A 25409-nucleotide genomic window follows, 5' to 3' on the forward strand; every position below is an offset into this window, starting at 1 on the left:
TTCGCGCGGATGTTGCGTGTGCGTGACGTGTTTCCAGGTATTAATGAGTTACGGAAGTATACAGAAATTCTATTCCTAATAGACACACACCACAAGTAGCTAGACATGGAAGGCGCAAATTACAGGATCGATGCTAAAGAGATTATCATAGATTTGGTGAAGAATCCCATCATTTACCTGAGGCTACTGGGAATAGTAAGTTACTGTTCGTGATGTTGTAACCTTGTCCGTATACGGTCATTAGTTGATCGAGTTTAATAACGAGCACCGTGTGTCAGTGATGCGGGGTACGCTGGTGTACTTCAATGCTTGTACTCGTGCTGACTATGATTCCGGATTTCCCATCCGAATATTTCTGTGTCCGTTGTTATAGCAGTTGCGAGATTTTTCACAAAGATGAACAATGGATGTGCAGTCCTTCAGCTGCAAGCAGCAAAATTTATGCTATAACCTATGACATTATAATAGCATGGTCTCCTTTCTGGTAGATCTCCAATAGAATTTTTGTGCAGCCGGATCTACAACTTTTGGGAATTGTTGATTAGTGGTGATGAATAGCAAAGGTTTGTTAATGAAGCGACATTGGGAAAACTGAGGAGTTTGCTTGCCAAGTTTTAAACTCTGCTAACAAGGACACATGCTGTATTTCCTATTGTCGCTTTGTTAACAGGCCTTGATACTAGACAGACCAGATCCTTGAATCTAATTGAAGAAGCAGGCGTGCCAGACTAGTCTGTGCTAGGGCAGGGAGATAATTTAGATAAAAGATTATCTAGGTACCTAAATCACCTATCACAAATAAGATAAATTTATTTATCGAGATAATAGTAAATCTTTGTAATCTATTGTAAATCAACTACAGTCAGGTGGAAAAACTTGTGGGAAGGTGCTAAACTAGTTGGGGAAGTGATATAATTTCTGACTTAACCACCACTACTTGACTTTATGTCAACATATATGTAAAATTGTGTTTACGAAACAGTCCCATATTGTCACATCATTATCGAGATAATATCATTTATTGAGATGAAATGGTTGTCACTTATCAAGACTTGCAAACAATCCCAAATACACTGTATGGAAGTCTAAAGGGATGAATTTTCACTGCTTGTCCCCTAAACCTTGAAACCAGCCCTCTAGGTTATACAGTATTGTAGGGGCTGGGGTCGTGTAGTTTTGTGTGGCCAAACCCTATTTCTCAGGGTGGTGATCAGTAAGTGCCCCCTTTGAAGAAGGTCTGGTCCAAAATCAATATGCCAACTCGTTCTCACTTATTTAACTGGCTTTTGTCACGAAACATGCATTTCCTTTTTTTAAAAACCAGGCGTATGCCAACAGCTGGCTGTAGGAATGTGCCTGGTTTCCTGAAAATTTTAACATAAAAATGCACGTGTGCAAGTTAGTGATTGAGTGAGTGAGAGAGGCAGCATAGCCAGGTGGCTAGAGCATCAGCCTGGTAATCAAGGTTTGGTGTCCAAATTGGTGTTGCTCCAGTCTACCCACTGTTTAAATGGGTACCTGGTGGCCTGGTGAGCAGCTGTAACATCAATGGGTACCCAGCGTAAACTGGGGAAGCAAATGCCAACTGTCCATGTCTCGCATAGTGGGTAAAGGTCCAGGTGAGACTTCAGGTGCCCATACCTTCACTGGTACCACCTCCTGCGGGTTGCTAGTCCTGTCCCAGGAGGATTTGCTTGTGCTGATTCATAGCACAAGAGTAGTGACAGGTGTCCCAGTGCTGGTTCGCTGTATAAGTGTGACTGTGTTAGCACAGCAAGACTTTATTTTACTTTTTGTGCGTGTGCATGTGTGCCTACCTATATACAGTATTTATATATGACCCATGTGAGCAAAACCATTAATTGGTAAAAGTATGCCAGTATGTGAGAAGTAAAGGCAAAATATATTATACTTCTACACAGCTAAGCTTTTGTTCGAAGGTGTAAAATATGGGTGATAGTACTTTAGCAATTGTATTGATTATCATGGTGCTTGTATCATGATATGATAGTTTATCACGATAGTAGAATCAATTAATAAGATGCATAATTTAACATTATTTTTATTTATCGTACGCCATACAAAAGTCAATCTTGTGAGTAAATCAGAAAATAATTACAATTGTAGTTGAAATAAACCAATTGCCTCAATTGTAGGAGTATTTTGAGATACGAATGTCTGATTGGTGCTCACAATAATCACAAACTATTATCATATCACAATAATGGATCTCTGCGATACGATTATCACACTAACGATACTATTGCACATCACTAAATGGGTGTAGCAACTTGCTACAAACTTTGTAAACAGCCTTCCCTTTCAGGTGTTTAATAACTGAAAAACATTGTAGCAGGCCCTATAGGCTACCAAGTTACATAATCAATACAGACTGTACAACAGCATGTTCCTACACAGTATTTTCTTTTCTAGTACTGAGGTTTTTTTTATAATGTATTCTCAATGCAAGAAATACCACGACAAGGATTAACAGCACTGTTGTGACTATATATGCTAGTTAAGCATAGCTCCATGCATATTTGCATTTCTTATTGCACAACAGCTGTATTCATAGATTATAAGGTTTCTAATAGTAAAGGTGTCTGTTGCAAATTGATGTGCTCAAATTCCTGGACAGATAAACTGTTCTGTGAATATTGCATTTCTGAAGTATCCGTGAAAAACATTTGACAAGATTTTGTCACTGAATACTGTATTTTCTAAAAACTTCTTTTGAATAAGTGCCTCTCTTGATTGTAGCGCAGGTCTCAAACAGAAGCCCTGGGCTATTAGTCTACTGTTTCAGTTAGTGGTCAAGTTCAGATACAATCGAAATACATCACTTAGATAACTTACTTAGAAGCAAAAATTCCTCTCATTGGAAATAACAGAATACAGTTTCAATCTACCTCCTTCCACTCCTCCAACACATCCTTCATGAGCTTTACCTGCAGAAAGATGGATGGCAAGATGGGTGGAGGTCAACAATCTCTTTCTTTCAGTGCAGAAGTTTACTGATTAGGGATCTTGGGGAGAGAAGAAGAAATCATGTCTGGCGAAGAAGAAATCGAAGAAATCAAAGCTGAGTTTTCTGCTAACTGACTGACTGATGCCTCCAGCCAAGCATAGCTTGACTATGGTTAATGCTACGTACTTGATTTCTTCACTGTTTGATGTTGCTTTGGTCCAAGACGTACCTTTTCATCAATCGTTGCAGCTACAATGTATGCACCATGGACTTACTTTGTGTCCCATTTCTTACTCTACTACCGTGTAGGTGTTGTTTCGTGGTAAATTGGCTTTATTGCATCATGAAAATCATCGTATTGACTGGATTGATTGCAGAGGCCCTTCTTGTACTGTTCTTTGTTTGTATAAGTGTGTATAACAGATGGAACATTCTTGAAAATGGAACAGGATGGCCAAGTAATTGATAGTCAGGGCACAAGTTTAATCATGCAGCTTCTATAGTGGCTGGATTGATTGCAGCGGCACTTCTTGCACTGTTCTTTGTTTGTAATGCTGTTTGTAATCTACACCTGCAGCTATACTAGTGGACATTTAATCCCTACTTCAGTCATATACATACATGATTGAAGCTAATAGCCTCACTATTTTTTATGATCCCTATTAAATCATAGAATTTTTGCTTGTTGTAAACTTGTGTTGTTTGTACAAGAATGTACTGTATTGTTATGGGCTCATGGTGATGTCTGGTTATATTATATGGTGACTGGTCATTCAGTTACTGTCACTTCATAGTAGGGTATGACAAATGTGTAGTTCTAATGTTCATTCGATTCCTTACCGTGTACTATGTGAACATTTTTTTTTCTCATGGTACATGTAAGTTCTATGTATTGAGTATTATTAAATCAACTAAGAAATGTCTCAGTCGCCATATTATCCTTGCTTTACACTTGGGCTGTTTTTAATGTGTTTCTGTGACCAGAATATCAACCAAGAAAATATGTAGTTGTATGTCGTTTGATGTGTTGCTTTATAAAGAATGTTTTAATGATAAAAGATTAGAAACTTTGTTTATTTATAGTCAAACAGTTCAGTTACTAAATCAATACCCTCACACTGCAATACACATATCAGCAGAGGAGGTTAGACTCACTTTAAGTGTCAATAAAATAAATTACACTAAACTTGTTTATTGAAGAGGGTAATACATCAACTTTATAGTGCAGTGAAACATCATTGTTTTGTTTGTAGAGTGCAGTGTACACATGTGACAATTCTGGTGAAGACCACATCGTGATTTATTAATTTCATTCAACACTTTTACAAGCTAAGTACATATGTTGCCGTCAAGTTTATACGAAGCACAATCTGAGTACTCCCAGTAAACTTGTCGTTTCTTATTGGGCAACACGTGAAATACCAAATAAACAATGCAACGTATCTCAAAGAAGATCCAGCCTCCTCTGACGCATACACGTCACACTTCATTGTGCTATAGCTACACAAATGATACACGTGACTGTTGTTCCTCTCGTGCACTATCTTGTTTAGATACAGCATTTTTTGTCCGATGGATCTAAATAGTTAATTAAATGTGTCTGTTCATTTTAGCTGTTTTCCATCATCGTATTTGGATGCTTAGCTGACAAAGCATACCAGGATGTCGATGGCAATGGGGATGATGACTGCTTGATTAATGACTCCAATGCATGCAACTTTGGTGTTGCTGTTGGTGTAATTGGCATGGTCATGTGTATAGGGTTCTACTTTAAAGATATTGTCTATGTTATTATCAAGGATAATAAGGTAAGCATTATATAGAAAATAAAATATCTCCAGCTATTTGTGTGTAATGTGCCATTGTACATATTGTGTCTGTCTGTATACATGTGTGAGTGATTGTGATCTGGTAAAGTAAATACCTAATTGTATAGTAGTAGGGCCTACTAGTAAGGTTTGGAACTTTTCAACTTGACCTGCAAGTCTTAGCCTAAGCAGATTCATTACTAGTCTTTATGACAGGTACATATACCCCAGGACTTTCTGGTTGGCAAGGTTGGCTCTTGAGGGGCAGGGTAGGGTAGGGTAGTGCCGGGGGCAGGGTAGGGTAGTGCTGGAGGCAGGGTAGGGTAGTGCTGGGGGCAGGGTAGGGTAGTGCTGGGGGCAGGGTAGGGTAGTGCCGGGGCAGGGTAGTGCTAATATACACTAGTGGTTTCACAACCGCTAGTGTATATTGGACTAATAGTGCAGGAAACCATATAACACTATTTGCATGTGCTGTTTTTAAACCAGGCGTGCGCCTGGTTTACTGAAATTGTTTTCGTATTGTTTTCGTAAAAAACATTTGTGTGTGTGTACCTATCTATCTACCTGTCTACCTGTCTATGTTTGTCCGTACGCACCCACATGTGCAAAATCGTTAAATAATGGTAAAAGCAGCTTTTACGTAAGTAGTAAAAGTGAAATGAAATCTGTATTAAACTTCTGCACAGGTGAACTTTGCTCTGAGGTGGCTTCTTTTCGGCGGACTGAAATACGGTTGTGGCGACTTTCCTCAGACTACCTTCCCCTTGAGGTTTTCAGGCATTTAGCAACTGAAAAACAACGGTGCAGGCCTCGTACACTACCAAGAATAGCCTATCACTTCGAGTTGAAAGGAGGCGTATCCCTTACGTACGTGAACGAAAATGAAGAGCAGCTTTGAGGCTTTGTTGAGAAAATTTGTGGGAAAAAACACGTTAGTCACATTATAAAAGTTTAGAAGATACTTCTGTGCGTAATATGTTGGTAAAAGCGGTTTGTTTATAACAAACGCTTCCTTAGCAGTGCATAGCAATGTAATTGAACGAATTACGAATATTTTATGAATTACGAAATACAAGAATTAGCTAATAATGTTATTGCACAACCCAAAACTACCCTATTGTGAAGTAGTAATACATAGCATAGTAGTATATACTGTCTATAGTTAATTTCAGATGAGTTAGCTAGCTGCATGTCGCCTGGTTTTTAGAAGTAGCACAACCTCATTTTATCCTCAAACTGACCTGTGAACTATAGCAGTATAAAACACTAGTGCTGCACTGCGTGAAATAGATTAGAGCACTTATACTTGCTATAACAGTCAACAAACTTTAGTGTAAGAGTATAAAATGCTACTATAGTGCAATTAAATAGAAAATGAAGTAGTTCGAATGATTAAATAAGAAATATGAATGATGGTAGCTATTACAACTTAGTGATATATGTGAGAAATCCCTACATTGGCATATTACCACTACCTGTCCCCTACCACCACCTTAGTCTCGTGCCCAGCCGGGCTCGCGCTAATGCGCAAACACCGTCTGGTGACAATGCTCGAGTTTCTTGGGCCCGGAAGTGCTATCCAGCCAAAATATTGGCTGGCCAATCAGAATCGACGAGTTGCATAATCGCATGAATGTATTGGAAGTAGACGAAAAAGGAGATGGTTTAAAGCCATTTATCAGAAGTTACTCACCAAGGTTGTTCAAGATGTTTGTTGTCAAGTTGTTTTCTCCGATCTCACCTTATGAATCGTGACTCGACGTTTCAACAAAAATGAAACGCTACCCTCTACTAATACGATAAATGAAGAGATCGCATCTAGTAAACGCCCTATTCTGAGTTTTACTTTATTCCTAGCCATTTTCGAATGGTTTTTCACTGTTTTAAACCGATTATGCAACTCCTCGATTCTGATTGGCCAGCCAATATTTTGGCTGCATCGCACTTCCGGGCCCAAGAAACTCGAGCATTGTCACCAGACGGTGTTTGCGCATTAGCGCGAGCCCGGCTGGGCACGAGACTACCACCACCTGTCCAATGCCAAAGTGGGGATTTCCCATATAGCTACACACTGTATGTTGTAATAGCCGCCATCATTCATATTTCTTGTGTCACTACTTTTATCCCTGGAACCTTACTTCATGTTGTTAGCTTTTTGTTGTGACTCTGTGACCTTTATTAGACTATCTTGATTTCCCTGAGCTAGTGAGCTATGCTGTAGATTAAGGAGCAGATTTCCATGTCTTTTTCTACAGCAAAACTATAGCTGACTGTAGCTAGATCATTATTGGGCATGGTCATAATGATAAGTGCAGCTACAGGTATCTAATTCCTTTACAGTAGCGTAAGCACTTCAAATAGTTTTGTGGCATCTGTGGAAGTATTGATATGATAAAGTAATGCTTTGATGTGGTTTCCTTGTATAAAGAAGATGACCATGTGATAAAAGGAAAGGCAGAAGGTAGACACTCATCGGAACCAGAAAAGGCACATGCCATACATAAATCATTATTGTGGGTGTGTGCTGCTTTATTTAGCTTGCAACTGTTGTAGTTAGGTAGGCATCTGGCTGGTGAGGCAGGGCGGGCCAACCGATGGACGAAAAATCAGGTTTTGGCAATTTTTAAATTTCAATATATACTTCATGCTCTGTAAGTGTTTTAATGCTGTTTTTAATACTGTTTTTCATCACATGATATTTCTATAATGATTTTTACCGGCAGCATTTGTTTGGGTGCCATTTATTTTGCCGTACTGAACTGCCCGTTGGAAATTTTCTGTTATTACTTATCAGTGAATCCTTATATTATTGTTGAACTGTATAATTCGTATAACATATCCAACTAAAATTAGGGTTCTAGATTGCGTGTTATTTTAAAAAATTTCCTATGGGGCATGATGATGCCTGACCTACCTGCTTTGCACACTACTGTACTCAAAAACCATGGGTTGCCCACCCAACTCTATTTGGCTAGCCTGCTGGTTACCAATGCTGTGTTTGGCTGCTTGGGCTTTACTTGTTTATTTGGGGGTGTGTGCACACACAAACATGTATGTGTGTATATGTAGTGTGTGTAGCGTGTGCGTGCGTGCATGCGTGTGTGTGTGTAGAGATGTACGTGTGTCATTTACAGTATGTACATTATTATTGTATGAGCAGAAATTTTTTTAAGGGGCAAAACTTTCGTGGCAATGTGTTAAAAAGTGATTTTCACATTCTTTTTTTTTTCATGAAATCCTAGAAACAACCATTAGTGATAATGCAGAATTCGCAAAAATTTTGTCCCTCAAAAGTTTCCACCTATATATATATACATGGTATGCTGTACATCTCACCTACAGATTAGAGGTATTCTACTACTGGTTGATGCAGTGGCATTTGCATTCTGGGGCTTCTTTTGGTTTGTGTCATTTTGCTTCATGGCAGACCAGTGGAGAAGGGTGGACTCCAACGACAGAGATGGCATTGAAAGTACATATGGTCACTCAACAATTGATAACATACAGGCGGCCATTGCCTTTTCCTTCTTCGGTATTCTAGTATGGGTAAGTTCCAGCAGTAATAGTGACTTGTATTACTGTGTACATATGCTTAGTAGGTCAGGGTGGTAACTTGGTGTTGTTGTAAAATTGTGGTATACTTCTGAAACGTGTCCAAATTTAGGTGAAATGATATATAATCATGATATTGACGTTTATCATAGTAATAGTATGATATTTGTCTACTTGGTGAAGCACTTTAGTTGTTCATAAAAATCCTAGTAGAAAAGCCACATTGGAAAGCATCCTTCACCTGAAAATAACTCTCTTTCGTAGTATCATACAGTAATAGTAGGGATTTTGAAGATTTACACTTTCCTGTCAAAATATTCCTTCACTAAGACTTGGCAGTATTGGATAGATAAAATCAAGCCCAAACATGCCTTCAGATCAGCACAAAATCTTTCTAATGAATTGCTAAAGCTAAATGATTAACTACTGTTAGCACAACTTGACTATGGTATGCCCTAAAGGCCTTTTCACACTTGAATGCAGATCCAGCTGTGGATGGAATACGCATCAATCCATTTCACACTACGCGTGCAGCAAATGAATTCAATCATAAATTAATTACGTAACGAAAATTTAAATGGCGTCGGTCATTGTACTACCTCCTCTGTGCCAGAAAAGTATTCGTAGTGAGGAATGTTGGTTAGTACACTTACAAATCGTTGGGGTGCCAAGAAGCTGGTTCTTATGAGGAAACCTGTACCAGGCACGATGATTTTAGAAGAGTACGCTATTTCTTTGACACTCACTCATGGTCACTGTATCACTTCAGTATAACACTAGGTATGCTGTCACTTTAGTAAAGCCATGCTTTGCGTAAGATATCTGAAAACTGTATGGCGAACTATGTCACTAGTTACCCTGTAGTCCCATTTAGTTACAAAAACAAGTCATCCTGTAGAACATTCAGCCTTTAACAAATCACCTCTACATACAGTGGTCCCTTTATTATCCTGCCATTATTTTTTCTGTAATCCACACTGTGCAAGTGACTGTTCTATTAGAGTATTTTGCCTAATGTGTATGTTCTATTAGAGTATTTTAACTGAGCTGTGTATATAAGTGTTTATTCAAACTTTTCCATAATCCAAACACACCTAGGCCCAACGAGTTAGGATAATGGAGGGACCACTGTACAGTGTTTAGCTAAGTAACAAGTAGGGCTGCACTGATTCTAGTATCTGGTACTGCTGTTTTCATGAAGTATCTGAATCGGTAATTATATTGCTGCAGATACTGATTCTTATCACGTGCAAGAGTAAATTGATGTCCGGTTGTACTTACTTATCTTGTATTTACCAGCATGATTGCTAATATATATGCTGAAATTTCTCTGTGAAACCCACATCCAAGAATAAAATTGATATAAACTAATAGATCTAGAACAGTCAATATATCTAATAGAACAATCACAGCAGTTTATCATGACCGTTTTATTAGAATATTTCTAATCGTCGAATGAGGTTTTTTTTGTAAGCACCATCTTCTCAAGCTAGAGTAGTAGTGTACAGGAGAACATTGGACTAACCACTGAACAGTAACTTCTCAGTATTTATTAGTTTTTTTTTGTAGGTGAATTTTGATTGGCTACTTCATGCACTTGTACTCAGATTTACAGATACTTCCCAGGTGTACTTGAAGTATCAGTAAAAAGTGGAATTGGTACAGCCTTAGTAACAAGTCACCCTGTAAACTGTTCAGCTACATCACAAGTTACCCTCCAGAACAAGTCACTCAGTAGAGAGTTTGGTTACATGACAAGTCGTGATAATATCATACCATATAAACAACATAGTCACATACAAAGTAAAAAGTCTTTCTCTAAGCTAGTCCTATAGTAATTGTGTGGTAAGGGAAAAACAAAACATCGGAGTCTGCCATAGGCCAGCTTTGGGGTTGCAATTGTATACAATAAAAAGTAATTTTTTTCAGTTTTTCTATGATGGCAGCATTTTGAGTTAAGGGCACTATTTTGTTAGGGGGATTTCTGTAATATAGTGTATTGTATCTGTGGTTTAACCAGTATACATCCAACATTATTATTTTAAATCCTAAAAGCCTGTATATTTGGTCTGTCTACTATGTTTCCAGGGCTAGATTTTAACTATGCGGTACACAGCCACCATTTTACATCACAATAACAAACACACATGAGTTTCGAGTTCGATGAATGTCTAACCTATAGTCTTCTTTTATTTTTACTTATCATCTTCTTTGTGCTAGTAAACCGTACTGAGCCCTGGGTTAATCCTCTGTATTAACATTTTCCTTACAGACACATATATTGATGATTTGAAGTGCTTCCACTACTATAAAAATGAGTGGATCACTTCATGATCACTTCATGATCACTTCATGATCACTTCATGATCACTTCATGATCACTTCATGATCACTTCATGATCACTTGCTTATATAAGCTAGCATCATGACCACGCCCCAGCATGTTATTTTGTGCTGGGTGTGATCAAGCCAGGCAACAATCCAGTTCTGCTACCTTTATTTTGACAAGCCTTCTGCCATTCTCCACAAGGTTCCCCATCTTTGCAAGTTTTCTTTTCATGCACATGTGTCTTTAGTTTTGCTTTCTAATTACATGATTTAAATATATCGTAGAATCAGATTGTTAAGCGCGTGCGCTTATAATTTTCAGAGAAAACTTTTGTAAAATCATACTATCTGTTAGGCACACACACCTAATAAATCATTATGGCGTGTTGACATGGAATTGCTACATTGTAATAGAGGAGTTAGTAGTTCGTGCCAGTCACCACGCCAGTGTGTAAGGGTATTTGACTTTATTCCTGGGTGAAATCCTTCGTGATGAACAAGAATATTGCAATCTAGATGGCTGATTTGCTGTATACACAGTAAACGGAGACCTCAAGGGAGCCGTAAGCACTCGAGGAGACAGTCATTTTCGTCCCGTTATAGCTTTGTTGCGTTTTGAGCCTTGCATTTGACCACATGCACTTATCAGCCATGGTTAATCACAAGAAATATGTATGCGCTTAATAGACACATGTGCTGAACAAGTAACAACCCGATTTACTATTTCGTATACTGGTAAATAATTAGCTAACAAAAGTTGACAACAATTCAGTAGAGTGATACTGAGGTGTACAATTGAGAGGACGTATTTTCATTTCTATCCACCTTGGGATGTACCACTTTTCAGCAAGGTAGATGAAATAAGGTGAACCATAGTTTAGGAATTAACTTGCCAGCAGCCACTACTATACCACCATCCTCCATGGCCTTTACCGCTGTTGTGCCACACAATTTCCACTCCTTTTATCATTATCATTATCCTGGGTGGTAAATGTTTGGCTATTATGTTCTAAAGTAGAGAATGGGTCAGTAGGAGTGATGCCAGTAAACCCACTAATAGCAAGAGTCCATAATAAAGAAGAGAGTGTCTAACTTCAATATAACCCATCAAAAATGACCCCGTTAAGTAAAGTAAGGTGAATTGGCTTCCCTTAAAGAATTGTTGATTAGCGTTAATTTGCCACGCGCGAGCCCTAATGAATTGAGCGATCTGCGCCGTCACGTGCGATACTTTTAACAGCTAGCAAGGCGGCATGGCGACTGCTGAAAGTGTGAAAAGAACTACCAGGAGTAAAGCAGCAGGTAAAGATAAGATTCACAAGGGGTAAGTTTTTAAAGCGTTATAAGGCTTAATTCTCAACGTAAGCCCCGTTCTTGTAGCGTGGCAAGCCGAAATTCCGAGAGTGAATGTCCGCTGGAACTTGAGCTAGAAGCAGCTACTGTAAGGTAGAAACGAGGGATGACTAAGGAGAACAGGTAGTAACTAAAGTCTGAACATTGACGCGTAATTATACTATAGCTTTTCTAGAACGCGAGATGGCTCCAAACCAACTGCAGAGAAGAAAGGAAAGGGCCGAGGAAAACGAGCAGTTCCAGCCAATAAAGAGCCGTCACAGACACCAGAAAGCTGCTTACCACCACCAAAGAAAAAAAGTCGAAAGTAATGAACCAGAGAGAGAGAAATGAGATGCTGGCATCTTTAGAGTCAGTTGATCTTTCTGTACTTCTAAGTGAGGTTTATGTCAAATTTGATGAACAGCTATTTTCTGAAAAGTTGAAGAAAATCACTGTCAAGCTCCATGATACAGAGCAGCCCCTTAAGGATATAATCGTGAGCCATCGACTGTGTTTTGTTGGTCTGTATAAAGAGTGTAAAAAGGGGCCTGAATCCTTTTTGCGTTTCCAGTTTCAGTGGCAGAAGTACTGCAGTGCCTTCTTATTAGCCAGCCAGCACACCATGTTAGAAATTGGACTACCTGATCCAGTTGGTTATCAGATTGAAGAATCTCGAACAATGTGGCTAAGATTCTGTGAAGAAAATGATGTGCCTGTCCCAGTGAGTAATCCCGTGATGATGACCATATCATCAGCATTGTACCACTGCTTACTGGGTCATGTTAACCATTTTCAGAGTAATAATTCCAGTACCACAAGTTCCAGTAATACAAGTACAACACAGGTAGCTGATGGAGATGATGTGTATTTTCGTTTTGGTGGTGCAGCTATATCAAACTTGCTCCATCTTCATTACAAAGAAATGAAGCATTGCAAAGATGATCAAAGGAATATCTTATCCCAGGAGATATCGATTTTGCACTGTATGAATTCCAAGGATAAAGTCAGTATGCCAAGTTACCTCAAGTACCGTGACCAAGGATACATGTACTCCCCTGATCCTACATTTATACCATTTTTGAGACAAGTGGATACTGCAGTCAAAGAAACTGTGAATCTTGATTGGCTACACCAAGAAGGGGACAATTTAATTACGGTTAGCTTACTCTTTGTTGTGATCAATTTAAATAACTGTTTTCCTTCTAGATAACACATGAAAGAATTCAGGAAGAGACAAAATTCTTCAATACATTCAAAGAGATACTGGCTTCAAAGTCACCAAACATAATGATCTATTCAGAAGATGCCATTAGGAATGTATTTGAAACATTTACAAGGAAAATCTGTAATACAAGAATTCTTGTCAGCAACAAAGCAACAGCTGGCAACAAAGAAAGGCTTGGCATCAACAGTTGACATAAATTTAAGACCTACGCTTTTAGCTCATCATGCCAAATTAGAAACTAAGCTAGGAAGTAAGAAGTGATTTTTAACAAACAATGTGATTTAAAATTACAATGATTTTTTTGTTGTAAGAAGTAATTTTCATTCATTATTATACAAACAATGTGATTAAAAAATTACACAGATTTTTTATTGTACGACTTCTTCTCCAGAGGAATTTGTACTAGACTTAGCTGTTCATCCCTGTAGTTGACACCGCTGTGATGTGTAGCAGCACATTGCTTGATTAGGTGAGCAGCTCGAGCAGTAGTATAATTCACCGAGTCCAATTTTCCACCAGCAGTAAACTTGTATTGGCTAAACAAGCTTTCCACAGCTGATCCTGACAGGCGAATTGGAGAGATAAAGTATGTAGGATACGTTGATAGAAACCACTTGGAGAATGCTTGAAATCCATATACATCGATTCGTAGTAGGTCCCATGCTGTTAAACAAGATTGTACAAATGATTGTCAGTCATATAAATAATTATACGGCTAAATCTAAACAGCTTGACACTTGTACAGTTATTGTTTATGGTAAACAAACTTACTTTGCCAAGAGAGGAATGACCGCTGGGTAGATGATGTATGAGGATATTGAGGATCTAATAACAAGTACAATGTGGTTCAGTACCTATATAATACCATAGTATGGCAGTACCTTTCTTTAGGATAGAGGTTAACCATCCAGAAAAATAATCATACCCCTTTGTAATGTTCTGAAGGACCTTGCTATCTAAGCTTTTGATCTGATCGTGGGACAATAATCCCTGTTCAAAAATGAAACTGCAAGCTTCTAGGTAGGCAAAAGTCTCCTGCGCTTTTGCTGCATCGTTTGGTGGAGGAATCTGATTCACGTACCAAAATAGTTCACCAAGGACTTGCTCCTGCTGTATAAACAAGTGGTACATAAACACAATACAAGGTTGTACAAGTCACATAACATTTCTATTTTTAAATACAACCTCAAATTTACCTGCATAATTTTAGCTGGCAATACATTCAGTTTTGTCCATGAGTCACGTAAACAATGAGCCTCCCTCAATCTTGGTACCATTCTTGCCTGACCATTGTGTACCCGTAGCAGCTCTCTCTCATACAAGTCTGTGACTACTTTCCATCCAAACTCTGTAGAGTCTCCCCGTCTAAACTGTTTCGTCCCTCCTTCCTTGGATGAAAACAGTGCATTGACCATATTCTTCAACTATGAAATAGAACAATTACTTAACACAACCATCATATTACAGTTACCTGGTGTGATGGACAAATCAACCAGAAAATCTTGTTTGGAGGATTAAAAGGGTTAATCATCCATGGCTCTACCTCATATCTGTCATTCCCATCCTCTTTGATCAAATATGCCCCATGGCAGTAATGACTTGCTTTAATTGTAGCAATATTTGCAGATCCTCCATCACAGACCAACAAACTTGTCTTCAGACCATGATGTTGAAAAAGCTTGATGGTTTCAAACAAACAAGCCACTACAAAAGTGGCTTCCACTGAGGCAGCAGATGTATAGTAAGGACCCACTATGTCATAGCTGCTGGTAAGGTCTCTCCAAATAAATTGTAGAATATAAGATGTTTGGCTGGCTTCAGGATCTTTTAGAATGCGGTAAACATCGTTCAAAGATGCCATGTCCTTCGATGTCATTGCCAACCCCATTAGTTGGTGGTTCCGGGAGTTCCACATTAACTGACAGGCCACCTTGACCTCATCAAATATCAAGGCTCCATCTGATTGTGGCTCTTGTCGTCCATTCTTTCGACAGTCTTCTTTAAATAAAACATACTGGGCCACTTGCTTAATGATGCAAACGTTACTTGCTCCTGGAGCATGCATGAAAGCTCCAGTGAATGCTTGCATGGTGGATTTTGATGGTAATTTTAAAATATCAAAACTTTGCAGAGCTTTGTAGGCTGCAGAGCTACGAGTATAAATAGCTAGGGCTACAGGAACAAACAGTGTGAAAGCAATAATACGGTATAATAATTCACTTACCCATACGGATAGTAATCATGTTCCACCTGTTCCCACGGCCTCCGTTAGCTGAAAGAAAAGAGTAGACAAAAGTAATGCAAAACAAAAAAATATCACTTACTATTCTTTTCCTGATCTGAGAAAAACTGCTTTTGCTGGCGATCTTTATCTGTCAACCACAATGTCTTCATTAGACTTCCTACTCCATGCTGGTCTCCTTCCTGGTACAGCTTATCTAAATCTTCAGCTTGTGTTGCTTCCATTACTGCACACATCTCCACATTCTGTTCATCACTGAGCACAACCTCACTATCCTCTAGCCTTCGTAAGTTCCGAATGTTACTGGATCGTTGATATTGAGCATACCGTTTATGCGTTTGCTGGCTGGCAGGTGACATATACTGCAGGCGTGCTCTTGAAGAGGGACATTGCCTTTTTATCCTTCTGCTTGGGCTTTCTTCCAGGGTACGTTTTCTTTGGAGGTTTAGGTCATGGACCAGACGTTTGCAAGGACATTTCATTTCACTAGCATCTTTCTCTGCTACCTTACAGTTTGATGCAGGTAAAAACCAGAGTTTGCAATTCACAGAATCTACTCGTGAAAATGGAAATTCTGACTGCCGACACTTTTGATATGAAATCGAATTGTGTTGTGGTACTGATTATCATAATGCACAGGATCAATTCCAGGACAGAATTTGTACAGAGATCTCCTGCAAAATAAATCACAAAGCTCTTCTACGTCATTAATTGATTTTATCTCTCCTTCACTCCATGGTCTCATCATAACATGAACTTTGTAGTGCTTATTCTGAATGGTAACACACACTCGAGGGGTCAATCCAAGTGGGGGGTGATTAAACACCGCCCTCTGTGATATTTCTAACACGGGGTTGGTGCTGTCCAGGCCATTGTATCTTAATGTAAACACTAGTTCTGGGAATTTACCAGCTATGCTGTCAATGATACTTTGCAAAAACTCTTTCTGCTCTATGCACGTAGTAGTTACAGGTGGAATCACTGGAGGTAGGGATGCTGACCTAGGTACAGATGATTCATCAAGTGCTCTAGATAACAGAAGCTGATCATTATAAGCAGCAACAAAACTTGATGATGACATTGCCTCTGGCTCGATTGGCATCACCAACGGCTCACTGTGATTTCCTTCCATCAATGCTGTTTCACCTGTGTCCCATTCTTCATAGTAACTATCGTCTGAAGCCAGGTCACATTCGTCAAATAACCAACCAGTTGATGATTCAGTCGAAGAGTGGCAAGATCGTTTTGGGAGTGACTCTTCCCTTGACGGGCGACAAATTCGCTTTCGAGACTGCAAGCGAATAGGAGTGTCCCCGTGTTCCATACGCCACGCTTTCAACTTGAGAAACCCACACTCAAAACCATGCTATTCAGCAAAGCGCACGTGATTCAATGCGGCTTCAAGCGGCTGTATTGAAGAGCTAGAAGGTGAGGTGTCGATAAGGCTTATTTAACGCGTCTGCGATATGCGTGAATATACGGAGCTACTAAACGGGGTCATTTTTGATAGGTCATATTGAAGTTAGACACTCTCTTCTTTATTATGGACTTTTGCTAATAGTCAGTGGGTATTCTTCACTACAACTTTAAACACATTGTAATGAAGGTAGGATCTGGTGTTGTTGAGAAACTCAAAATCAACTCTGAGCTCCCATTGGTCAGTTTGGGTCCATGGTCTTGAGGCCATACCAGAATTCATCATTTAGGTCTCCAAATCCTTTCTCATAGTCAGCCCATGGTTGGTTAAATTTCTCAAATCCATCTTTTCTCCTCTGTATGACTGTCCATCCTCCACAAGGATCACAGTAAACTTTAGCAGCCTCAAAAGGAGCATCACACCCACAGCAGTCAATCTTGTGAACAGCTGGAGCTGGAGTAGGTTGGGGAATGTGATATGCACTGAGGTCACAGCAGGTGACAATGTTTGTTGTAACAAGTGGACATTATGATAAAGATTTTAGTGACAAGTCAATAGTTGTTGATCACAATATGGAGTAGCAGTTATCCCAGTAGTGAATAGTGAGATGAGGATAGTGTGAAGTATTACCATTGTGATCATGGTCTAGTTGCAGAGGTGATGAGTTGTATTGCTGCAACCTGTAATGAATTATCATCAATAGCTTGCTATTCTGATAATTCACTTACATGTGTTAGTAGATAACGCTGCTGTAGTATTGACAGTGAGTAGGTAAAATTGACTGTACTGTATTATATGCTGTCTGGCCCCAGAGCTGTTTCAGCTACAGAGCTACCTGGGTTCCTTTTGTACATTAGCATTGATACCATATATAGCATATGGACTTGTTGGTCACTAATCTGTTGACAGTATATATGAGTAACCGTTTGAGTTTTAGTGGCTGCCATTTTTGGAAGAAGCCGTAATTAGTATAGAGAATACCACGAAATATAGCTACAAAGCAAGTGTGCTAGTTTCTGATCTGTCACTATTACAGTGTAGTATAATATTTCTTTGGGACTTTACTTGAAGCCAAATCTTCAATGTAATTACCGTATATCAATTAAATTTGGCGGTGAACTAAATTTGGCGAATTGGCAATTCGTCACTAAACCGCCAAATTTAAATTTCGTCAATATTATTTTCAAACCTTGGGTCAAGCAGTTGTTGAAGTATAATAGGTTTTCAACAAGCCTTAGTTGATACTGCTGAAACTGGTAAATTAGTGTGGTTCCACGCATGCAAATGGTGTGGCTTGCCATAGATAATATATAATCTATGGGCTTACTGACTAGACTAGAACTCGTACTTGATTAGTGGGCGTGGCTACACATAAGCTTTCAGACGGCAGCAGACATGAATTCATACGCAGCCATTGATAAATGGGCGAGTATATCTACAGACAGCAAATAATCCTGAAAGTGGGTGTGGCCACAATATTCGAGTACAATAGCGTCTGTGGAAGCAGGACCCGAATATTATTCAAAGCGAGTCAGTACAGCGTCGTACTTACGCCATTCGGCAATTTTTCAGTGAGAGCATTTCGCCAAATTAAAATTTCGCCAACTGCAATTTTATAGCAAATCGCCAAATATTTGTTTCGCCAATATTTGTTGTTATACGGTATTTGCCATCTGTTTAGCCATTAATAAGTGATGAAACATCTACACATCTACCTATGTTTGTCTGTACGCACCCATGTGAACGAAATCATTAAATAACGGTAAAAGCAGTTTTTACATAAGAAGTAAAAGCGAAATGAAGTCTGTATTAAACTTCTGCACAGGTGAACTTTGCTCTGAGGTGGTTTCTTTTCAGCGGACTGAAATACAGGTGTGGCAACTTTCCTCAGACTTTGTTAACTACCTTCCCTTTGAGGTTTTCAGGCATTTAGCAACTGAAAAACAATGGTGCAAGCCTCGTACACTACCAGGAATAGCCTATCGCTTCGAGTTGAATAGGGCGTATCCCTTACGTACGCGAACGAAAATGAAGAGCAGGTTTGAGGCTTTGTAAAGAGAATTTTGTGGGAAAAACACGATAGTCATGACTATAAAACAGTTTAGAAGATATTTCTGTGCATAATATGTTGGTAAAAGTGGTTTGTTTAACAAGCACTTCCTTAACAGTGCATAGCAACGTAATTGAACGAATTACAAAATGTCATGAATTACGAAATACGAGAATTAGCTAATAATATTATTGCACAATCCAAAACTACCCTACTGTAAAATAGTAATACATAGTTGGTTAATACATAGTAGCATATACTATCTATGGTTAATTCCAGATGAGTTAACTATATAGCTGCATGGTGCCTGTTTTTAGAAGTAGCACAGCATCAACTTGTTTCTATGGAATAGGCACTGAAGGGAGTAAGGTGAAGCCAGAAAATTATTTCTTTTGCTTCTAAACTACATCATGCATCTACCACTATGTGTTTGCTGTGCAAATTAAGCTTCATCCATCTGGACATAGTTTAATAAATAGTGTATTAACAAATTGAATATAGCCATGCCAACCAAATAATTAAATATCTGAATAAATTCCGTTCACTACTAATGGAGATCATTACATGATATGTAAGATTTAATTCACAAGAGTAATTGTAGGATTAATTAATTTGCATGTCAGGAACTTTATTCTTCCTTTTTACATACAGCTGTCAGAAATTTGATCCCTTATAGAAGGGTGTATCGTGAAGTTATGATGTAGCACTTCTGAATTCGTCTGTTTTTCTTTGTATAATTAATGATGTCATTAGTTGAACATGATATTGATTGAACGCGTACCTAACAACGTTGCTAGCAACCAAATTATCCCCATCTCTAAGCATTTCTTACCAAACTACTGATCTGTTAATAGTAATGTGAGTAAGCATTAGAGACTTATTGGCTGTCATTTTGGGACTCAGGACAGAAGCCATAGTAGATTAAGAACATGCCACTGAGATTCACTACAAAGCAAGTATGCTAGTTTTTGATCTATCACTTGTAAGATAGTATTACTTTGGGAAATTAAACCTTTACTCTTTACTGTGATTATTTTTGACACCTGTGAAAACATTTGCTAATAGTGCTGAAACATCACATGTAGTGTTACACCCATATCAGTTCAATAATCAGTATTAGGCAATATCCGATTAATCAGTTTTGATTAAATCAATGTTAATCTCCACTGCGCTGTGTAGTGTAACGATGTGGGGGAGGCTAGACATAAGCAATTGGCATTTTAAGTAATTTATGTTTTGATGGTTTAGTGGTGACATGTTAGTGCAAATATATAGACATCCATATTAAGGGTGCTCTGTACAGTTGCACATATGGCTTCCCGTAAATTATGTTTTCTGCTATAACTTACGAACGGATTAAACTATTCTGCTAAACTCTTTGCAATAAGTTATCACTACTGCACAGTTTAGTCCAAATCCCATGTCTTAACTCACTGTAGTAGGCGAGTTATAAATTTTCACTTCAAAGTAGAACTAGTCCCACAGTTTATGTCCTAGAGACTTGATTCTTTAAAAATACATTATTGAAAACTGTACAAACAAACGTGCATTTCTATTTTTGTTCTCTGGCTTCTCAGTCATCAGTAACTCTTCTTCCGCTTTTGTGCTGACACTAATCAGTCTTCTCTACCTCCACGTAGTGTTGCACCGATAACCAAATTAGCCGATTATTCCGATAACCGATATTAAGCAGCCGATACTGATAACTGATCCGATATACACTAATAACACTATCTCTCAACCTCATCATTAAATGACTCACATTAGTGACATAAGCATTGATATACAGCTCATTCTAGACTAAAATATAAAGTTAGATGTATACCATAAGCAAAAGCTACTCATGTTGACATTTTAAGTACATTTTACTACTGCTATATGGTTGAGACAAATGGCTGGTACTACATAGAAACCTAAACCTCAGTATACTGTTGGGCATGGCCTAAAACCTGGCAGTTTATTATGAGTATGGCTTGTAGTCACTGCTAAACCATCAACACATAACTTAATTAAAATGCCAAATAACTTATGTCTAGCCTCCCCCACATCATTATACTACACAGCACAGTGGAGATTAACACTTTAATGTAATCAAAACCGATTAATCAGCTAGTAGCCAATACACTACCTCCACGCCATTCCTCGCCAGAAGGAGCTATCAAAAAACGACAAACGCTCTTTTAATGCATAAATATCATGGTTGCCCATCTGAAATTTTCATGCCTATCGGGTCTAAAATGACGAACTAGTTCTAATTTTAGTTTCAAGATGTAGAAACTGAAGCGCCCGCAGCTGTTCTATGGCCACAGTTATTGATTCGAGATAATCAATAAAATTATGGATCGCTATATTCATTAGACCACGATGAAGAAGATGCAACACTTACTTCGCTTCCTTTATGTATATCGCTCTTCTTTCTTTGTTTGTGGCAGGTTATTTCATCATAAAAGACATTTTCTTGTTGGGCGTGTGTTAAACAAGCCACAGACTAATTAGATAATTACTGGTGACCATGGGAATCCATTAGTAAACCCCAGCTGTGCTAACCTCAGAAGCCATATGCGGAACTGTACAGAGCACCCTTAGTTAATTAAATGCGTGGGTGGCCAATAATTTCAGCTAGTGCTCCTTTTACTGTTCCATTACAAGCTTATAGGAAACTGGTAAAACCCAACTATACTGTTAAATTGCACAAAACCAGACCTTCATACTTCTGTAATTGTATAGTCAAAATATTAATGCGTGAGCATGCGGATCAGTATCATGATACAGCTAGAGTGTTGCGATATATCGATATGTATCAATAAAAATGGTTAAATACCTTGCTACCAGCAAATCTACACCTTTTGTTACAAGTGAAAAGAAATGGGCCCGGAGAAGGACAAAGGTATTTTATCTATTGTTATATGCCAAAACTATGTATTAAATATTCCATAATAAAAAGTGATATCAGAAATGTGAGGGAATTGTGACTACTTCTTTTTGATCTAATGTTATGTCAAATCTGAGCCAAAGGTGAACTCCAGCAATAGTTAAATTAAATGTTGTGGCAATTGCTAATGATGGTTCACTGCCGTTCTCACCACTAGCAACCATTCAAGCCCAGCTAAGGATGGCAACAACAGAAAATAGTGGTCTTATAGCAAATAGCATACCTGGAGCAATGATGAAGGCATTGTTCGACTAGTACACTGTTCCCAAACTTCAGTGGTAGTTATTGTATAGGGGAACCAGAGTACCAAAGAGACTAGAGAAGGTAAAAAATAGCTGGCAGTGACACTAGGAATCTATGCACTGCTGGAATTTATCTGATGCTAGATAGATCTTGGATAGCTTGTGCATGCCACACTGGTGATCTAGGCTACATTGCAGGGTTACCTGTATACAGTACTCTCCTTTTAGTGAATAATACAGGACTGGCATTAGCCTACCATGGCAACGAAGTTGAGATTTAAAAATCTCACTAATTTCACATGAATTAGCACTGCAAGTAATAATCTACCACTTTCCAATGCATACCTATTCATATGAAATTGTTAGCGATATCAAGTATATAATAGTAACCAAGAGTATCGAATGGGTGTATTACCCCGCGATTAATGATTGCGTGAAGTAACATGGATATTTCAGTAATTGTTTGTTTATATTCAGAGACAATTATAATGGTCGGTCATCGGACATTTCCCTATCAACAGTTTCCTTGAGCCGCAGAATTAGACGCTGCAAACTTATTTAAGCACTTATGCTCAGTAGATTCATGATAGGTTCATGACTACACCTATTAATTCGATCTTGGTTGATTAATAACAATCAAGCAGCCTCTTAACAATCTATTTACTTGATTATGATGACACACCCTGTTATTATTGGTCTAGCTGTATTCATAATGCAAGCACAGTGAAATAGTGACTAGGTGAAAGGCTGACTCTAGATACTCTAATACAGCAGTCACCCTAATAGAACAATCACATGTGTATAGCTTAATTTTAGGGATCCAAGCAATAAAAAGTAGTGAAACAAGAGATGAATGCATTACAGCATAGTTTGGTGGGAAAATCCCTAATTTGGCATTGGAAAAAGTGATTGCTATGACATGCCAAAGTAGGGATTTTCCCACAGAACTATATGCTGTAATACCATCATTCATCTCTTGTTTCACTACTTTTTATCACTTGGATTCCTATACTTCGTTTTTAAATTAACAATAATGAAGTATGTGATTCAGTTAACACAAAGTGTGTGTTTTGTTTGTTCAGGTGGCAATTGTTGTGGTCAACATAGTCTTCCTGGTACGTGGTCCAGGATTCCCATGGAACCCTAAAGCTGTTGGTACAATGGGACGTGATCCATCCTCTCACACTGGTGGCTATGCTGCCTTCCCTGGTGATGAGACACCTGATGACTCCTATCAACCACCAGAATATTAACCAACATCCTGTAATGATGTGATACTTGTTTGTCATGTGCACAACATTGCATGCTATTTTAAAACTACTGTTTCATATAACTATTGTTACACATATATATATATTATATATATGTACTGTTGGTTTGATTTATAGTTATACCTTATACATATATACAATTAAGCACCTTTATATAATTCTGGACACAGCTATATACATATATGACTCCATGTATACTCTGTGTATTATTACATTATAATCTCATGCAGGGTTGGATCTAGGACTTTTAGAAGGGGGTTTCCAGTGGTAGTAGGATTCAGATGTGGGGGTTTGAGGGCTGCACCTCCAGATGCTGACAAGGTTTTTAATTTTACAATACTTTTAATGAAATTTACTGTATAACTTGAACCTACTAATTTACAGAGTTTCTGATCTACTGATGCTCACTAGCATTTAATATGTCATGTTTTCACCAATAGTTATGTAGTAATTTGGTCTACTGAATCTTTATGATTATATAGCTTCAAGTGTTTAACTAGCTTTATAGCTAGTCATGATCAACTCTTTGCTTCTTCATAGCCACTTGGCATTTCTGCTTCATTATCACTATTACAATCATCTTCTATATCCTCTTCTGTTTACTCTGTAGTCTTGGGAGGTTTACTGCTATGTCCATAACAGGAGTGGAGAACAGTACTCTAGCTAAGTTGGGAGGCATAGTCATATGAAGTGGTTAATATTCAGGAAGTATCTAAGAATCATTAACTGCACCTTAGTGCGCTAATCACAATATTAGGAAATATATGCCTTACTGGAAAATTTTGAAGGTTGAGATTGAATTTGAGAATAATTTCAGTAGTTCATGGCTTCATGCGTACATGAATACAGTATTCCTTGATAACTGTCATTAAGTACTGTACATGTAGATATCAATAAATGAAAGGCCTTTGAAATACATGCATAAATTTGTAAAGATCCATGGTTAAATTGCAGAACTAGCGTATTGTTTAATGTTTCAACTGAATGTTCTATTAGAGTAGATGAGTGTTCTATTTGAGTATCTCAATCTTATGCTCTCAAAAATACTTGTGTTCCTTGAGTTTTACTGCAAGAATATCAGTTAGCAAATGAGCATTGGTGAGTATGATTCATGTGTTATGTTCTATGGGTTTATAGTTGTAGTTAAGGAAGAATCAGTATATACGGTAATACTAGTTTCCTAAGGGCTGGACAGCTGTTCTGAAGTAAGCCAGCCCCAAAGCAGTTTCTGGAAACCCCAGAAACCCCCTAAAACCACCCCTGTCATGGTAGCAGGAAAACTGTATTATAGCTAAATTTCACAGTTGTACCTTTTAGGTTAACTATCAAATTTGCAACCCATAATTATGTGGTCGGCTATACTTATAACTAAGTGAATCTTCTCCCAGACTTTCACATATGTTTAGCAAGTACTGTATGCAGGGGAGGGAGGCAGGTGAAAGACTATAGTTCCTGCAGGCATTATGTACATCAAGACTAATTTAAAAGCTGCAGCACCCAACTCAACAGCAAGCTATCATAATATGCAAGTTCTAAAACAAGTTACAAAAGAAAGGGCTTGTAATTCTTAAAGACAAGGAACTACAAGAATCCTTCATGCATGTGCATAGTCCAGATTGTCTTAAAACATGTAAAATAAGCTACATAAACTGCTGTGATGCTGTGATGTTTATGAATAATTTAAACCAGAATTTTTGGTTACTTGGTAGACTGGTTTGCTTAGGTATGATCACAAATATATATATTTAAAGTGCTGACAGCTTACAAAGTAGCAACTTTATCACCTTCACAATGTTATACATGCAATGAAAGAGCAATAATATAACATTTATTTTATAAATAATATATAGCTGCAGTGTAGGACTGCAAAAGCAAAGCACATTGGTAATTACATGCAAATGTAAGTAGACAGAAACTTGCAAAAGATATATTGCTCTAATTAAGGCTTAATGGCTTGTGCACTTTAAGGAGGCTTTGCATATTTTAACATACTTGCTGTGTAAGGGACAGGCATAAAGGGCCAATTTTCAGTGCACACT

The 25409-nt window shown here is 38.2% G+C and overlaps 3 protein-coding genes across 3 annotated transcripts; 2 read left to right on the top strand and 1 right to left on the bottom strand.

Annotated features, from left to right (window-relative positions):
- The first annotated feature begins 34 nt into the window (after window positions 1-34).
- LOC136250544 (synaptogyrin-1-like) lies at window positions 35-23514 on the top strand. The gene is made up of 4 exons (XM_066042762.1): window positions 35-195; window positions 4582-4776; window positions 8119-8322; window positions 23182-23514. The coding sequence occupies exons 1-4, from the start codon at window positions 106-108 to the stop codon at window positions 23350-23352; spliced, it is 660 nt and encodes a 219-aa protein (XP_065898834.1). The 5' UTR covers window positions 35-105; the 3' UTR covers window positions 23353-23514.
- LOC136250529 (uncharacterized) lies at window positions 11716-13566 on the top strand. The gene is made up of 4 exons (XM_066042747.1): window positions 11716-11980; window positions 12037-12132; window positions 12185-13147; window positions 13198-13566. The coding sequence occupies exons 3-4, from the start codon at window positions 12320-12322 to the stop codon at window positions 13405-13407; spliced, it is 1038 nt and encodes a 345-aa protein (XP_065898819.1). The 5' UTR covers window positions 11716-11980; window positions 12037-12132; window positions 12185-12319; the 3' UTR covers window positions 13408-13566.
- Window positions 13494-16992, bottom strand: LOC136250505 (uncharacterized). Its single transcript, XM_066042721.1, has 7 exons — window positions 15541-16992; window positions 15441-15488; window positions 14688-15388; window positions 14413-14640; window positions 14098-14326; window positions 13988-14041; window positions 13494-13879 (listed from the first exon to the last, which is right to left on the bottom strand). Exons 1-7 carry the CDS (start codon window positions 15938-15940, stop codon window positions 13572-13574), a joined length of 1968 nt encoding a protein of 655 aa, XP_065898793.1. The 5' UTR covers window positions 15941-16992; the 3' UTR covers window positions 13494-13571.
- Window positions 23515-25409: the final 1895 nt, after the last annotated feature.

Source organism: Dysidea avara, chromosome 3 (genome assembly GCF_963678975.1).
Source record: "Dysidea avara chromosome 3, odDysAvar1.4, whole genome shotgun sequence".
Taxonomy (NCBI): domain Eukaryota; kingdom Metazoa; phylum Porifera; class Demospongiae; order Dictyoceratida; family Dysideidae; genus Dysidea; species Dysidea avara.

Excerpts from the sequence above, each read along its gene's own strand:
- LOC136250529 (XM_066042747.1), top strand. The coding sequence starts at position 12,320 with ATGAACCAGAGAGAGAGAAATGAGATGCTGGCATCTTTAGAGTCAGTT. Across the intron at positions 13,148-13,197 it reads AAGGGGACAATTTAATTACG|ATAACACATGAAAGAATTCA; the intron begins GTTAGCTTACTC and ends TTTTCCTTCTAG.
- LOC136250505 (XM_066042721.1), bottom strand. The coding sequence starts at position 15,940 with ATGAAATGTCCTTGCAAACGTCTGGTCCATGACCTAAACCTCCAAAGA. Across the intron at positions 15,489-15,540 it reads CTCAGATCAGGAAAAGAATA|CTAACGGAGGCCGTGGGAAC; the intron begins GTAAGTGATATT and ends CTTTTCTTTCAG. Across the intron at positions 14,042-14,097 it reads AACCTCTATCCTAAAGAAAG|ATCCTCAATATCCTCATACA; the intron begins GTACTGCCATAC and ends ACTTGTTATTAG.
- LOC136250544 (XM_066042762.1), top strand. The coding sequence starts at position 106 with ATGGAAGGCGCAAATTACAGGATCGATGCTAAAGAGATTATCATAGAT. Across the intron at positions 4,777-8,118 it reads TTATTATCAAGGATAATAAG|ATTAGAGGTATTCTACTACT; the intron begins GTAAGCATTATA and ends TCTCACCTACAG. Across the intron at positions 8,323-23,181 it reads TCTTCGGTATTCTAGTATGG|GTGGCAATTGTTGTGGTCAA; the intron begins GTAAGTTCCAGC and ends TTGTTTGTTCAG.